Below are 17,046 nucleotides of genomic sequence, written 5' to 3'. Positions count from 1 at the left end.
AGCCGCCTTGTGAAAAAGTCCATCCACACAGACATACACCACATGGTTCCATCCAATCAATCCGTGGGCGGGCTTGCGGGCACGGAATGGGTGTGACTCCACGGCCGCGATGTTCAGAGGTCGGCCCGGCTCCACTCTGCAAAGAATTTTGATGGAAAGGTGGAGTTATGGATGTGGAAGGGCCACAGGGTCTGAGGTGTACCAGGGCGCCCTGTGAAGACCACTTTTACTACGTACACTTTTATCTGCGTGCTACTACTAGTATAGTACGTCTACGTCCCCACCATCAAATTCAAGGTACGTATCTGCTTCGAGGAGGACTGCCGGGTGCCGTAAGCACAGCAACACAGGCTGGAAATTAGCAGGGCCTAATGGTGAACGAACTGCCGGGGGTTCCCGCTACAGGCCCATTGCAGCCTAGCGCCCATGGCGGTAAAAGCTGGCCTGCCGCCTGGCGGCCCCCCAGCGCCGAGTGAATTAAAGATCCAATCCAATGCCAATTAAGCGCCACTGCACGCGAACCGATTTTGCAGGCTGGACGTGGCCGGGGTACCGTCTTCAATCCTTCAACATCACACGATTGCTCCCCCGTTGTGTGTCGCATCTCTGCGCCTCCCAGCACAACCCAAAAAGTCACTACTCTGCAGCGTTATCGACGAATCTCATTCATTTTTTTGATTTTCGTCCATCGATACTCGACCCAGCTATCAAATAACGCGACCCGCTATCGGATGCACCCACTTCCCGCCGTGTCCGCTCCTGCTACCTAACCTCCTGAACAGCGAGGACCGACCGACAGACGCTTATCCGAGGTTGGAACCCGACCACTCTGAAAGTCTTTCACGACCCACGACAACCAAGGTTCTCTGGTTCCACGTCCTCCTAATCCTTACACTTATGGTATTGGGCCTTTTCCATTGCCAACCTTAAGGGCGACAGCCCGGCCTAGCGCGATGTGAGTAGAGAAAACAACCCCAAAATACCTACATTTGACTATAGTCAATTCATCCACAACGCATGCCCCTCTTTCCACGAGCCGGCGTCGTAAAAGAGAATTACTAGACGTCCCGATGCGACCTCCACATGACCATGCGAGGCGTCATGCGGATGCGAGGCGTAACGTCGACCGGCCCTTTAATGCTAACCCCGATCTCTACAGGGCTTCGAGATATTCCTCGAGGTATGACGGGGATCGTCGCTCCAGATCGCCTCGCGACCGCTCGCCTGATCGCTACGAACGCGCTTCGCAGTACAGTGATGGCGACCGCCGTCGCTCCTCCGCCGAAGCACGTTCAAATACTTCGGCATTTCAAAACAATAGAGATTCATTTCGCGATAATCTGTCCCGCGAGCCCCCACGCGGCCCCAAAGCACTCTTAGATCCCCCAAGCGGCCCCAGAGGTGGCGGCTATGCGGGTGAATTTAGCAGGGGAAGAGGTCGAGGTCGAGGCCGAGGCTGGTCTCGGGACGACAGCAGAGACCGCGGACGAGACCGCGACATTGATTTTAGAGATCGACGCGATGGCCCTTACAGAGATGAAAGAAGTCGCGAACGTGAACGGGACAGGGATTGGAGAGACCGAGAAGGTTATCGAGGACGGCCTCGATCGCCAGGCAGAGGCCGCTCGCCGCCACCGCGGGATTTCCGTGATAGGGATCCTCCCCTAGGCGTCGACGCCGAAAGATCTAGACGGGGTTCAAGGGACGGAGGTCCACCTTCAGCTGGCTCATCCAATTCCGATCCTCCATATGCTATGTCTCGCGGCGGCTTCAGAGGAGGCAGAGATCGAGGACGTGGTGGCTGGGGCGACAGAGGCAGAGGTCGAGGGGGTTTTTATGACGACCGGGACCGCGATCGCTTTGGACCCCGCAGCCGCTCCCAGGAGGGGCGTTGGGGCCGTGACCGAGACGAACGTGACCGCGGTGACCGATGGATTGACACCGACTCTCGCCGGGATCCCCGCGACGACCGCGACGCTCGTGATCGCGAGCTGCTAAGGCCCAAAGTCGACCGAGACCGAGACCGCGGCGCGTCTTTACAGGCACCATCTCCGAACACAAAAGATATTTCGCCGCCACCCCTGGCACCATCGGCACCTGCATTTGGTACGGTTCCCAGTAGAAATGTAGGCGCCGCCGACGGATCGCCCATCATCGGAGGTACCGGCAAGCTCCCGCCGACGGCCCCCAGGGCATTCAACTCCGAGCGGCCTGTTTCTGCTGGCCATGCCGGTGGCAGCGATTTCCCAGCACCACCACCAACAGGACCGGCAAAACTAAATCTCCCAGAGGGCAGCCCGCCCATTCCCTCAGGCCCCCGAGCCCAGCAACAAAAGCAGCAGAGGCCGTCCAGTAAACAATGGATCAATCCTGCTTTGGCGGGTAAAAAGATACCCGAGTCGCCCAAGATTATGAGGTCTCAAAGCTTCGCCCAACAGCAAAGACCGGTCCCTTTCAGACATGACAGTGTCCCGGCAGACCAAGGCGATTATGAAAGGCGTCCTCGCAGTAGCGACGCGAAGGCCGACTCACATGCTTCAACGACAGAAGGATCAGTCAAGTCGCTGAATCTCCCGGAGCCTGGCGAAATCATCATCAAATCTGAGAGAGACAGCTACTCGGCCAGAGCGTCGATGGATCGGGATGTAGAACAACCAGACGTTTCAAGAGACACAGTCATGACGGGTACCGATGCGCACGGACACGACGACTACCGACCCCCCTCGAGAAATGAAGAAAAACCCAGCTTCTCCGACAGACCAGCCATTGAGGACGATTTGGTGGAAAAGGACGAGAAGTCGTCTAAGCCCGTGAAGGAAAGTCGCATGTCTGTACCAAAAGTACGATTTGTTTTGCCTCCACAAGAGCCTTCAGCACCTGTATCAGAACAGACATCCGAGTCCGACGATGATGAAGATTACGGAGAGTATTTCGCCAACGAGATTGCTAAAGAAGAGGCCGAACTGCAAAAGTTACGGCAGGCAGCCGATGATGCACCGGACCGAATTACTGTTCGATACGCATCGGTTTCACACGAGGCAATGGCATCTATTGTGATGGAATCAGAAGGCCTTGTTGACCTGCTTGGGCCAATTCCTGAAATCGTCCCACCTCCCAAGGAAACATCGCCAGCGAAATCGCCAGTAACGGAAAGGCGTGAGAAGACACCCAAGATCCCAAGTCCTGTCATTCAGACCAAAGTATCACCAAAGGACAACATCGCGGATCCAGTACCAGCACCCATTCCAGAACCACCATCAGAACCTGCGCCTGAACCCAAAAAGACGCCTGAGAAGGCAGCCGAAAAGAAGGTTGAAACCGAGAAGTATACTGAAAACGCTGTTGAACAGGTCGCTGAAAAGGAAATCGTCCCAGAAAAGTCCGTTGAAAAGCCAACCGAAGTCTCTGTTGAAAAACCTGTGGAAACATCTGCTGAGAAACCCATCGACGCCGTCGTTGAAAACAACTCTGAGAAGCCCCTGGAGCAATTAGTCGAGAAGTTTGCAGAGAATTCTGCTGAGAAGGCCGCCGACAAGCCTGTGGATCAGCCCGCCGAAGTGCCTCCTGCGCCTGACGCTGAAATGAATGTAGATCCTGCGATCAATCTCAGCCTTCCTGAGCCGCAACCGAAAACTGAGGAGATGGATGTTGATGAACCGGCTCCGCTTCACTCTGCACCTTCTCCCCCGGCACCTGAGCAGGGAAAAGAGAAGGACCAGGATGCTGCGATGGAGGACGCCGGCCCTGAGACGGCATCTGCGGAATCGGCTGTTAACCGTGGAGAGTCTAAGCAAACAACTATCAGTGGCCAACCCCTGATTCTCCAGCCTCCAAGCATGCCGATCGAGACCATTGAGGGCGACAAGGTTCCCCCAAGCACGCCGTCGCAAATGGAAGATGACGAGGACGACAACTCGACCGAATCGGAAGATGCTGATGTCATGCTCATTGACACAATTCGTCAGTACTCGGCGACACCACCGATTAATAGCCTTCCGGACTTTGGTTGCCGCCCCTGGCATCGAGACAGGGATTTTTTGCAATCTCTTGAATCTGACCCTATGATCGATAACTTCATTCTGGAACAGCTTGACAAAATCTCATTAGAGAAGATAGCCGGGCAAGAAGAAGCACGCAAGGATTATGCCGACAACTATGTCAAGTACCTTGACTTCACTGTATCCAACGATCCAATCGCCATCAAGAGCCGAGAAACTTTCATTAGCTGTTTGCCAATGCCAGAAAAACATATTCCTATTCCTCCGCCGCCGGAACTCAAGCCAGAAGGTAGAGGTGCGGGCAGAAGGTATGCGAGCGAGCGAGATCTGGAAAGGGTTTTGCAAGCCTCCATGAGGGAGGACGAGGAACGCAAGGAGAGAGAGCAGCGTGCCATGCAAGAGAAGTATCGCAGCGAAAAGGAGGCAGTCATACCCGAAATGTACTGGACTCAAGAGGACAGAGATGCCGAATTTTTCAAAGACACTACAGGATTCACGCCTGTCGAGAAGCTCGTGCCAGCCTGGCAGATTCTACCACCCATTAACAACTTTACGCCGGAGGAAGCAGAGCTTTTTGAGAAGAGATATCTCACCAACCCTAAGCAATGGGGTGTGGTTGCTGAAAACGTGCCAAAGCGCAACTTTGGCACCTGCATTCAGTACTACTACTTGATGAAGAAGGAACTTAATCTGAAAGACAAACTGAAGAAGCAACCTAAGCGTCGTAAGAAGGGCAGGGGTAAAACTCGTTCCAGTGCCCTCGTTTCTGAGCTCGGCAACGCCGAAAATGAAGGCGAGGAGAACCAGGAGAACGGCGAGAACGGAGAGAGGAGAAGACCCCGCCGCGCTGCCGCTCCGACTTGGGGTTTCGAGCAGCCACCTACGGATTCCGAGAACGTTACTCCCATCGGCACGCCTGGCCGCCGTGGTGCTAAGGCAGACCCCGACAAGCCTGACGGCAGGAAAAGGGGAAGGAGAGCAGCGAAGGATAAGGAGCCCAAGGCCGCCAAACCTCAACAGACTCTTGCAGCTGCGCCGACGCCAACCTCGGGCAAGGGTCGGTCCCGGTCCAATTCGAGGGTTCAGAATACTGAAGCCCAATCGTCAACACCTGCACCACCAGAAAATCGACTGCCAGCGCAATTCGAGGCCCCCGCAGCTGGCATACAGCCTCCTTTTGCGGCGGCCCAGCAGCCCCCGCTGACCGTTCAAGAGCGACCTGTTTCCGTAACCCCGTCAGCGATATCCGAAGTGATGGCGCCTCCGTCACTGCGGCCGGAACCACCACCGCCGCCTGCTCAACCGACTATCGCCACGTTCGACATCGCCCAACCGCAACCCGAGCGCCGCCCTCCCAGCACAGCATCAAGCTATTGGAGTGTGTCTGAAGCAAATGATTTCCCAGGTCTGCTCAAGTCTTTCGGAACAGACTGGCCAGCCATTGCCGCACACATGGGTTCGAAGACAGCTGTCATGGTCAAGAACTACTTTGTTCGACAGAGAGACCAGGGCAAGAGCGACTGGGAACAATTTGCCAATGATGCGGATGCGAAGCGAGCCAGGGGAGAAAAGTTGCCCGACCCTCCGCCACCGACTGTTGGAGGGCGCAAGAAGTACGATGCCACCCCTGGGGGGTCTCATCGTGCTATTGCGTCCGCGCCTGCTGTACCAGTCCCGCCTGTTGTTCCTGTAGCGTCGGTAACACCAGCTGCATCTGCAGCGCCCCCGGCAGCCGTCCCGGCTGATCCGCCCAGCGAAGCCGTTACGCCCAAAGCCGAGTCAGCTGCTCAGTCGCCCGCCAACCCACCTTTCGGACGCTTCCCTGTTCCTGTTACTGCGACGCCTCCGGCGCAACAACCGCAGCAGCAGCAGCAGCAGCAGCACCAACCCTCGGTGCAGGCACCCGCATCTACCCAAGGCACCCCGTTGGCACCCTCTCAAGCCCCGCAGGTGCCGGTAGTTGTTCAGCAGCCACATCCTGCTACCCAGCCAGTTGTTACGCAATCTGGGTCGCCCAGCACCCGCCCTGTCAGAGCTCCTCAACCGCAAGGCTTTGGCTTCCAAGAGAGAGAACGCGAATCAACCCAACCGCCTCAACCAGTCAGAATTTCTCAAAAACCAGCTGCAACCCCAGTTACCGAGCCTGTCCAGCCGCGTCCTCTCGCTGCCGCCCAGCCCATCCAGCCTGCGCAACCTGAAGCCCAGATTGACCGACAACAGGCTGAAAGACAACAGCATTTGGAGAGACAGGCCATCGAAAGACAACAGATAGAGAGGCAGCAGATGGAGCGTCAAAGGATAGAACAGCAGCAGCATATAGAGCGGCAGCAACTTGAGAGGCAGCAAATTGAGAGACAGCAGATGGAACGTCAACAGATGGAGCGACAGCAACTTGAGCGGCAGGCACTGGAAAGACAACAGATCGAGCGGCAACAGATGGAGAGGCAGCAGATTGAACGTCAGCAGATCGAGCGGCAACAGGCTGAGCGACAACAAATGGAGAGGCAACAGATGGAAAGACAGAAGATGGAGGCACAGCAATCCAAGGAGCATCTGCGGCCAACGGAACGTACACGGATGAAGCAGGAGCCAGAGATGACAACACCTCACCACCATTATGAGCCTTTCTCTTTTGGTCAACAACCGGTTCGAAGTGTACCACCACCTCGATCAGAACCTCCTCCGGTTGCACCAAGGCAGCCCGCAGAACCGCCTCGTGGTGCACCCACCCCAGTCCCTCAAGCATACGGCCAGCCAATGCCGCAGCCAGCCAGCCGTGGCTTGCTTGGAGACCCTCAACAGACTGTCTCGACACCACCTGGCCAGCGGCCGATTGCCAGCGCCCAGAGGCCTATGCCTACTCACATGGATTCGTATGGCACTCCCCCTCAACAACCGCAACCGCCAGCAGCTGCGGCGCCTCCTCCCGCCCGCCCGGCACCGTCGGAGCGCAAGACATCCAACTTGATGGCGCTGCTGAACGATGATCCACCAGCTGCCGCTGCCGCTCCTGTGTCCACTCCTCAACCTAAGCGTGTCAACGATGTGGCCCAAGTTAAGCCGTCACCTACGCCTCCACCTCAGAGCATGTCAAGAGGACCCGCGCCGCCGCCCGCACCAACGCCGCTGCGACCGGAGAGAGAGCCCCCTCAGGGATATTTTGGCCGGAATGCTCCCCCATCTGCATCCGCTATGCCTCCTTTGAAGCCTACATACACCGCTTCGCCACAGGCACAGCATATGAGTGCGCCGAGATCAGCAATGGCTTCTCCCCACGATGCGGCAAACGCAGTGGAGCGTGACTACTACCGCCACCAATACCAGCATCAACCACCGCCTGCAACGAACTCGCCCCAGATTGCACAGCCTTACCCGCCACAGTCACAACCTCCGAGAGACCCTTACCAACCCCAGACGGGATATCCTGCATACGGAGCTCCTGCGGCTCACGCCGGCTCACCACCTCCGCAATATGCAGTTCATCAGTCGGCGTCCAGAAGGGAGCCGCCACCCCCGCAAGGCCGGGACAATGCCTGGCCCACCGGGCCTCAGGGCCATGCAATGGGACAGCCGCAGCAGCCTCAGCAGCCCCAGTCCGCTTGGCCGCCGTCACACGCACCTCCACCAAAGCAAGCTCAACAGGCGCCGCCTCCTCAATCGACCTGGGCTTCTCCACGCACAGCTGCCCAGAAGATACCCCCAGCGGCCGGCATGCCGCAACAATCATGGGCCTCTGCTCCACCTCAGCAGCAGCAACAACAACCACCACCGCCACCCCCACCACAGCATCATCATATGTCAATGCGAGACGACAGAGGCGCTTCTATGTACGGCCAGCCCCCGCCTCAGCATCAGCACGCGATGCAGGGCCGTTACCCACCTCCTGTCTCCCGGGCACCTGAGCCGATGCCACCTCAGGCGCAGCAGGCGTACCCGCCGAGGTACGCTTCAACACCGGCACCAAGAGATCCACGGGATCAAATGCCACCACGCAGCTACACGCCTGTTGGTTACGATGCTCGCGGTCCACCTCCTGGACCCTACGCTCCTGATCCTAGAGAGATGCAAATGCGCGAGATGGGTCGTGACCCCAGAGATCCAAGAGATCCTCGGGAGTTGCAGCAGCAGGCAATGCTTCAGCGCCAGCTGCGTCCACATGATGGCTACGAAAGGCAACCTGATCGGTACGGTCGCTAGGAAAGGAGTAATATCGGTTTGCTATTTGTTCAGTACATATGGGAGGCCCCACACTAGAGGCAATGCGAACATAAATGAAAGATAGGCCCGCCCGGAAAAAGCCACTGAAAGAAGTTTTCCCGGGCGACATGGCCATTGGATGGGGGCGAATAGCACTGGACGCTACCGGGCTCGGAGCTTTTATAAACAGACTGTCCTGGATCCATGGATTCCATGACGATTGTCCTTAAAAACTGTATCAAAGTACGAATTATTTCAAAGGATCGGGCGGATTAAACTGGCTTGGGTACATGAGAACGTTCCGGAGGTGGGCAGATGCAGCGCCAGAGGGGGGTTTGTATTCATATATAGTGTTTTCTTTTTCTTTTTCTTTTTTTTTACCGTGCCGAATGCACCAGCGTTAGGGTACCTTGAATGGGATTATGTTCACATAGCAAAGGCGTTTATACCATTGTGAATCTTGACGACAGGTGACAAGCGTTGAACATTGCTGTGTTCTAGTATGTTTGTGTAGATGATGGGTAAAGGTAAAGAGTGAAATCTGCAACTAGGGGACGCACAGTATGAGTGACACCTACTTCTTCTCTTGAATGGATGCTGATAGCGTTCATGACTTTGGCCAAATTGTCGACGCGAGAGGGGGGGAATGAGGAAGAAGTCATCATTGACATCACGACATTTGATAAGAACTGCGCCCTCCTCTTGGGTTGTTATTGTGAGAGTCTTCGTCTTTCTAGTCGTGTCATTGGGAATAGATGGGTCACGAGGGACACGAAGTGGAAGTGGCGCTTTATGTGCTGAAACTGATGCTTCAGGCGGCAAGTGCGGATATACTCCGCCGGCGGGTAATGGCAATGGACGAGAATGGCGGATGCGTGCTATTTCGTCAGAATTTAACGATTGTCGTGTTTACTGGCGGAAAGGCGGATGGTGTTCCGCTAAAGTTTTGTCTATTAGTCAAACTACTCCTTGACCCAACCTGATAGGCCGGAGCGCTCAATGTTCTTTAAAGACTCATTAACACTCACCAAGAGATTAGAAAGAATGAGTCTCCTCTCTTATTAGACTTTAGACTTGGGACTTTGACTCTCTGGCTCTCGACAACAATATTTCTTCAGCTGATACCTATAGATTAATGCTCCTTCTAGACAGCTCTTTGAGACACAAAGCCAAAAAATGACACAGCCAAGTACTTCTACACGCACACCAGCACCAACAGCTGCACCATTAGGTGTTGCTTTGGCAAGCTACGTCAATATGTTCGCCGTTGGAACCGCCTACGCTCTTAGTATCCTCCAGTCTGATCTTCCGAGACTGATGAACACTTCACACAATTGGTCCTTTGCTCCCTTCGGAGCCGCCAGCGCTGGTCTTACAGTGGGAGTTGTGACGGCCTCCACCTTGATAGCCGAGAGCGGTGGCCGTTCGACTGCTGCTCGAGGTACGGCACTCTGGGGCCTTGCCGTGCTCTCGACGGGTCATTTTTTGGCTTCTCTGAACTTTCCAGCCGTTCTCGCCTCACTCGTCTTTGGTGGAATCGGCGTCGGTTGGACATACCTTGCCATTATTCTCATGGTCAGCCAAGCGTTCCCCAACAGTCCACTAGCAAGGAGCGCCATAGGGCCACTAGGATTTTCTTCGGGAGCAGCCGCAAGCTTCACAATATCCGCCTATTACCAGTCAAGCACACGGAGTTCAGACGAAATTGGTAGTTTCTTGAAGTTGGCAGGAGTTGCGTTCATCAGTGTCGGTGTCGCGACCATCATTCTGCTGCCCAGCGATGCCTCTAAATCCGAGCCAGGACCATCTACTGGCCATGATCAAAAAGTTTCCCGAGGCTCGAGGAGGGGTATGCTCTGGGCTCTGCTCTTCTTCAACGCTCTGCCCGGAATGGTGGCATTCTCTGCGCTCTTGCCAGGGGCTTCATACTATGATCCGACGGCGGTCAACACCTCTTCTCCGAACGGTTTGCCGCTGATCATGCTCGCGCTTGCTGCCGGCGGGCTCCTTGCAAGCCCTCTCAGCTCATTTCTTGGGATCCCCCGCGCCTTTAACGTCCTGTTCTGCGCCCGGGGACTCTTGCTAGTTGCCTTTTCACAATGGCCTAACCAGGGTTTGGCGATAGGCACACTTGCGACTATCCTGTTCGGCCACGGCGTCGGCTTCAGCATCCTCCCAGGCCTGGTTAAGGCGGAACTGGCTCGCCCGGAACTGTTCCCTCTTGAGTATGGCCAAATTCTCACAGCGTGGGGCGCATCAGGAGTTGTCGCCAGCATCGGCAACGCGGCCTTGAGTTCGTTGCCGGGTGATCTTGCGAGGCCTAGTCTGGTGTTGGGTCTGCTGATCCATCTTGTGGCTATCGTTGGAAATCTAGCTTCTCCTTTCCGTGATTAAAATGCGAGGCGGACCATCGAAAAGACAATAAGCCTTGAGTGGTGTGAAACATATCGCATAGGTTAAATACATAGCATTGTTCTACTTCTGTAGCCGTGAAAGCGTTGAATCAGATTGTCATTGATGATGTTGAAGCATGGCTCTCATGATACAATGATTTTTGGCCACGATAAACAAGGATAACGGGGCGAGTTGATTGTGCGCTGGCGTGACTCCTATGTCTTGCGCAATTGGATGTATGCAGGTGATAAATCGTGAATCCTTCAATGGCTACCACAGCGCCACCGTCAATGGATCCTTACCAATTAGCCCGTATCCGTGGACCCTTACCAATTGACCCAACTCCGTGGAACCCACCCACTAGATTGAGATTTTGCGGCTAAAAACTCGTGGTCGGGCTGAAGTTCGCCGGCTGATGTCAGCAAAATGACAGGGAGGTACCTGGAACATGGGCGGGAATTCCGCACTAAACTTAGTGGCGGGCTCTCGACGCAGTGATCCTCCAACCAAAGCTTAATTTGTCAGGAGTAACATCGACATCCCTCCGAGGTGAACAAATCCTTGCAAACGACATCTGGGGCACGTTTGTCGGCAGCCATGGTGTCAATAGGAGCAGGAGGAAGAATTTGTATAAAGTCACGGAAAGAAAACCTTTGTGGGGTCAAATGTAGTCTTAGACCAACCAGCTCATCATCAAACCAAACAGTATAACCCAGCTCGACAAGCTCGCCGAATCTGTTTCTCACGACTTCCTCAGTCGCAAATTGCCATTATTTGACATATTAACTTTAAAACCCTCCGATAACTAGCCATGCCTTCATTCGAAGAGACAATCTCAACCGCCGTTCGTGACGGCATTCTTCCAGGCGTCGTCTTATACGCAAAAGACAAGACAGGTAAGCCTACTATTCCACTTACACGAATCCGCCCCTAACATAACATCTAGGCCGCCTTAACTACTCCAAAGTCATCGGCTCGGAAGATGTACCACATCTCCCGCAACTGGAGCCCTCATCAACACTCTGGCTCGCCTCCGCCACCAAAATCATTACTACAGTTGCCGCCCTCCAACTCGTCGAACGCGGGCTCGTGACTCTCGAAGAAGACGTCTCCCAATACATCCCCGCCTTGGCCTCCCAGTCGGTTATCACTGGCTTCACTGATTCCAATGAACCCATTATTTCACCCCGGAAATCACCCATCAGTCTCCGCCAGCTCCTAACCCATTCTGCGGGAACGGCCTATGACTTTCTCTCTCTGGACCCGATCCAGCGCTGGCAGGCCTTGAACGGCAAAACACCAGTCAGTGGTTCCAACGTCGAGGAGCGGTTCTCGTACCCCATGATCTACGAGCCGGGGACGGCCTGGGCATACAGCAATGCCATCGACTGGGCAGGGCGTGTCGTCGAAGTCCTGACGGGTCAGGATCTGGAGGCGTACATGCGTCAAAACATTTTTGAACCTCTATCCCTTACATCTTTCACCTTCGACACGACCAAGTTGGACAAGACACTCTGGCCCCTCAGCGCCAGGGACCCTGTGACCGGGAAGGTCATTCCCTTCACTGGACAGCACCTCAACAGGGACGCGAAGTCTCCTCTTGGAGGTCAAGGTCTGCACGGCAGAATGGATGAGTACATTGAGATTCTCTACTCTCTTCTCGTCGACGACGGAAAGCTGCTCCGCCCCGAGACCACGGCAGAGATGTTCAAGCCGCAGTTGGACAGTCTTCCAAAGAAGGCTCTGCTGCAAAAGATGAAGGACCCATCGTGGGCCATTGGCGACCTCCCCGACACCCAGGAGTACGATTGGAGCTTCGGCGGGCTGCTTGTTGACGGAGACAGCCACGAGTACCGCAAGAACGGAACCTTGATCTGGAGCGGAGCGGCCAACATTTTCTGGGTACGTTTTATCTCTTACCTCCATGGCCTTTTACAGCATAGAAAGTCGAGAAGCTAACTAAAGCTATAGTGGATTGATCGCGAGACTGGAATTTGCGGTGTCTTCGGCACACAGATGTCGCCTTCGGGTGAGGTGGTGACAAAGGACTATATCAAGGCGTTCGAGGACGAGATATACGCGAGGGCTAGAGCGTTGTAGAGGAAAGAGTTGGGATACGAAATTGCAAACTAAAGCATGTTCCTGTTTTTTTTGTATTTATAAGAATTTGATGTTCAGACACGTATAAACGCTATAATTTGCTTTGTTCAATCATTTATAAAACTTGTCTTGGATAAGTTACGAAACAAATCTCATAGTGCACTTTGATAGGACTCGAAACCATATGCATGTCTCAACCTCGGAGCTCACCCACGCACCGTCTGTGATGCAGTCGAGTATATCAGGCATTTCAAAATACTAGAGCTGCAATGCAATACTACAGGTCCATCATTCGCCTTCGCTGGAAGCCAAAATGACAAGCGCAAAAGGTATACAGCCACCCAGGCTGATGACCCAATCCTGCAATGCTTACAAAAAAAAAAAAAATAGATAAATCGGACCCAAAACTCCGCCATGTGAGGCAAGGGCGCGTGATATGAAGTAAAGAAAGGAAAGATAAAGGGGGTTTGACATATCCTCCATACGGGCATAACACGTAGACCTATGAATCCTTAAGCCGCTGGCGGTGCTGGCGGCTTTTCTGCCTCAGGCGCTGCGGCGCCGGCCCCTGACTCTTCTTCCTCTTCCTCCTCTTCCACCTCCTCGTACTCATACTCGACACCCTCTTCGTCCTCCTCGCCTTCGCCAGCGACAACGCCATTCTGTCGTTCCCAGACCTCCTTCCTGATCCTGTCGTCCTTGGCTTTCCTTGCTCTTTCAACCTCCTCGAAACCGCCAGACTTCTTCAGCTTGCCTTCCTCGACAAAGTTTGCTAGTTCTCTCTGCAGTTCATTGCCTTGTCGACCCTCAAGTTCCTTTTGCCTTAGCTTCTCCGCCCTTTCAATAGCCTCCAGCCGGTTCTCGTGGTTGGGCTGCAGCGCCCTCACCTCCCCAAGAACACCATCCTTCGCCGCGTTCTGATCAAGACTATTTCCCAGGCTGTTTAGTCCCTTGGAAAAGTTACGAGCGGTGCCAGCGCTTGCACTAGTACCGTTGTCCTTCATCTGTTCCTTGGTGGCCTGCTCAACAAGCGCAAACGTTTCCGAGGCCTTTTCCAAATCGTCTTGCAGATCGACCATGAGATCCTCCATAAGGCGTAGCTCATCACGGCCCTTGCACACATCCTCGAGCTCCTTCTCCCAAATCTTGGTCCAGATGGGCTTCTCCTCCTTCATGTACTCCTCCACCTTCTTGAGCTCCTTCGCGAGCATCGTGATGTCCTTGGCGACGGCCTCAAGTTGCCTAGGCAGTGGCCGCACACCACGGTGGACAACATCCTTCCGGAGGTCTTCCACCAAATCCTGCAAGTCATCGACGCGGGCGACGAGCCTATCGGAATCCGTGTTGAGCTGTTCGCGGCCCTTGGTGACGTAGGCGTGGCCGGTATCACCTTCAATACTAGGGACTGAGGCCTTGACCACCGCAGCCTTGACGTTGCTCGCCTTGTTACGAATGGCAGACATGGAACCCTGGATCTCTGACTGGAAGTTGGCATAGGCCTGTCGCATAACCGCCAAATCGCGGCGGAGACTTTGGATCTCCGCCATATGACCTGCGCCAAGTTTGCGGCCGCCAGCAGCTACTACTGCCTTGGACCCATCAGCTGGCGCCGAGGCCACAGGTGGCATCGCAGCTAGTCTTGCCATCTCCGTTGCCGCTTCTTGTTGACGTTCCGAAACCCGCTGAATCGCCAAACCCTGGTCATCCATGTTCTGCTTCACGTCCTGCACAATCTTCTTTAGTTGACCGAGACCATCATCAATATGGCGCTTGACCTCATCCAGAGGCTCGATGTTAAGAACCAGAACCGTTCTGTCTTTGATATCTGACAGGTCTTCAAGCTCGTGCCTCACTCCCGAAACGGGGTCTTGGATGTAGATTTCAGGCAGATCAGCACCGTTTGCCTGTGTGTTCCAGGAGAACTTTTCAATGAACGCCAGCTGCAGTCGCCCGATAGAAAGCTCGCTGTAGCCCTCAGGGAGTACAAATTTCTTGACTTTCGACTTATATTGCAGAAACAGCGTCAAGTCCTTTGTCAAGGGCGGGGATTGTTCATGGAGGAATGTAGTGTCACGCTTTTTCTCCGGCGTCTTGACTTGCGGGGTCGTTGGCTCGTCCTTGCTTGGTGGTATAGGTCTTTGCGCTGGGTCGTCGTCATGAGACATAATAGGGAGGTCATCGCTCAAAGGGCCCTTCAGGGTCGCGCTCGGTTTGGGGTATTTGTCTTCAGGAGTTTGAATAATAGGGCTCTCGGGTCTGCCGGCAGGTAACTCTGCCGCCGGAGATTCGTCACTGGAACGGCGAGGAGTTTGAGATGGTGAAGATTCGAACTGAGGTTGCTTTGAAGCGCGGTTTTGACGGAGAGTCTCTCGTGTTTGTACAGCCCGAAGAGACTCTCGCACCTCTCCCCGGCCTCGGTTGGGTATCGGAGAGTTCTGTGAGGGTAACAAGGGCACACCATTCGCAGAACCTCCGAGATGCTTGGAAATTTGATATTGGGAGTATCGGCGAGAGGCTCTTCTCTCCAAGTCACCTCCCTTTTGCAAAGCAGCGAATGCACTTGATTGCTGCTTCGGCGGCGGCGGCGGCGGTGGGAAAGAGTCAACATTGATCTCTCCGGAAGGCGCAGATGGCATCGAGGAGTCGTCGCCGGGGTAGGGCGGCATGACGGGGATATTCTGCAAAGTGTTGCTAGACAGGGAAGACTGCTCCGAGTTGACGGAACCCCGCGACTGGTCCCTTTGAGGGATATAGCGGCGGTTCGGAGATGTAGCAGGGGCGCCGGCCGATTGAGACGATTCTCTCTGCGCATCTGGCCGGTAGCCATTCTGTATACCCTCTTCAAGCAGATTCGTTAGGCCAGTATTCGTGCTATTGACTGTACTGGTACTCGTCGTCCGCTCGGGAACACCTGCTGAGCCGCCGCTTTCTCTTTCCCTCGGTCCCTTCTGGCGCAGCTTCTGCTGCTTTCGTTTAAGGCCGTGAAGCAGGTTGATTATTATATCTCGAATGCGAGGGAGATATTTCTCCAAGCTCTCGGTGCTCGCTTCCTGGCTCAATGTGGCTTCTAGGATACTTCGTAGCAACTCGGGGACGTTACCCAGGTCGGACGTATCCACGTTGATTGCTGTGAATGCCCGACACGCCATGTTGAACTCGTATCCCAGTCTCACATAGACGTCGGAAACCTGGCCATCGGTGGCCTGGCCACGCGACCATTGTGTAAGAGTCTCAAGAAGTTGTTTCGTTGCGACTAACAGGTGGGTGACGCTCTTTTCTATTTGAGATAGAGGCATAGCAGAGCTTGTAGAGTTCTGTGCATACTTTCGTCAGTTGCTGGATAGGTCTTCGAGGGAGCTAGGGCTTGGTGGGGTTGCTTCTGAACACAGGGTCGGACATTGAGTGAGAGCCCAAGAGTGAGCTCGAAATGTCTGGGAAAAAAGCATTCAAGACTCACATTCGACCTCCGCATCCCATTTGGAGGAGCGGATCTATTCGAGGCATTGGAGGACCGCGACTGCACGCCATTACCGGGGGATATCGAGCGTACGGGCACATTCGGTGGGGGCCCAGGTTCAGCACCTGGAGAGCGTCGCTGCATGCGTTGCGAAGGGCCTGGCGGTGCTTGCATCATGCCGCAGGTTGATTATATATGGCTTTTGCGATTAGAATGTCCTCCTCTTTTTCCTTATACCCCAGATAGGTTTTCCGGAACAAGGTAACCAAAACCGAGATCTCAGTGAAGCAGTTCGTATGTGGGGGGTCGGTAGTAGCTATTCGAGCTAAGGGTCGTCAACATCCCTACCGAAAAGGACGACGAGGGCGAAATATGTTGAGCTGCCGAGATGATTATGCAGGTTTAAGGAGGTTGAGCTATTCTCGTCTGATGGCGAGTCCGTGGACGAAAAGATATCGGCGGGCGGCTGTAGGGGATCGTCCGGTTCGGTGCAGCGAAAGACACGAGTGTGGCGTGCAAAAAATAAAAAGGCCGTGGCAGGGCAAGTAATACACGTCGACGGCGTGGTTCGGGCGGGTATTGAAAGCGCGAGCTGCAGGTGTCGCTGAGGAAAAGTCGATATGATGACTGCAAAGTTGCGGAGGAGGAGCGCAAAGCAATTACGAGGTGAAGGTATGTAGGTACGAGGTACAGGTCGCAGGACGTATATGCAATGATGAACCGTGTTCGGAAAGCGGAGAGTCTAGCCGCGACCGTCCACTGCTTTTTCGGCCTAAAGACCCAGTTGCAGCGAAGCCCAAGCCCGCGTGTCTGCTGGAGAAAACGCACACTGAATACACAATCCCTCTGCCCTGGAATACAAGGCATGGTCCCTCGTCACTTTTCGTTCCAGCACCCAAT

The 17,046-nt window shown here is 54.6% G+C and overlaps 4 protein-coding genes across 4 annotated transcripts; 3 read left to right on the top strand and 1 right to left on the bottom strand.

Annotated features, from left to right (window-relative positions):
• Positions 1-1,089: 1,089 nt before the first annotated feature.
• On the top strand, positions 1,090-8,195 carry CTRU02_203865 (Myb-like DNA-binding domain-containing protein; the record flags this gene model as incomplete). The annotated part of the gene is made up of 2 exons (XM_070204274.1): positions 1,090-1,121; positions 1,160-8,195. 2 exons carry the CDS (start codon positions 1,090-1,092, stop codon positions 8,193-8,195), a joined length of 7,068 nt encoding a protein of 2,355 aa, XP_070062037.1.
• A 1,176-nt stretch (positions 8,196-9,371) lies between these two features.
• Positions 9,372-10,589, top strand: CTRU02_203864 (major facilitator transporter; the record flags this gene model as incomplete). The annotated part of the gene is made up of 1 exon (XM_036722439.1): positions 9,372-10,589. The coding sequence occupies one exon, from the start codon at positions 9,372-9,374 to the stop codon at positions 10,587-10,589; it is 1,218 nt and encodes a 405-aa protein (XP_036586045.1).
• An 811-nt stretch (positions 10,590-11,400) lies between these two features.
• On the top strand, positions 11,401-12,689 carry CTRU02_203863 (beta-lactamase family protein; the record flags this gene model as incomplete). Its single annotated transcript, XM_036722438.1, has 3 exons — positions 11,401-11,485; positions 11,536-12,491; positions 12,561-12,689. The coding sequence occupies 3 exons, from the start codon at positions 11,401-11,403 to the stop codon at positions 12,687-12,689; spliced, it is 1,170 nt and encodes a 389-aa protein (XP_036586044.1).
• A 512-nt stretch (positions 12,690-13,201) lies between these two features.
• CTRU02_203862 (actin interacting protein 3) lies at positions 13,202-16,323 on the bottom strand (the record flags this gene model as incomplete). The annotated part of the gene is made up of 2 exons (XM_036722437.1): positions 13,202-16,003; positions 16,147-16,323. The coding sequence occupies 2 exons, from the start codon at positions 16,321-16,323 to the stop codon at positions 13,202-13,204; spliced, it is 2,979 nt and encodes a 992-aa protein (XP_036586043.1).
• Positions 16,324-17,046: the final 723 nt, after the last annotated feature.

The sequence above is a fragment of the Colletotrichum truncatum genome, assembly GCF_014235925.2.
Source record: "Colletotrichum truncatum strain CMES1059 chromosome Unknown Contig_0002, whole genome shotgun sequence".
Taxonomy (NCBI): Eukaryota; Fungi; Ascomycota; class Sordariomycetes; order Glomerellales; family Glomerellaceae; genus Colletotrichum; species Colletotrichum truncatum.
Note: the sequence above shows the minus strand (reverse complement) of the source record. Positions and strands in the feature narration are given on the sequence as shown.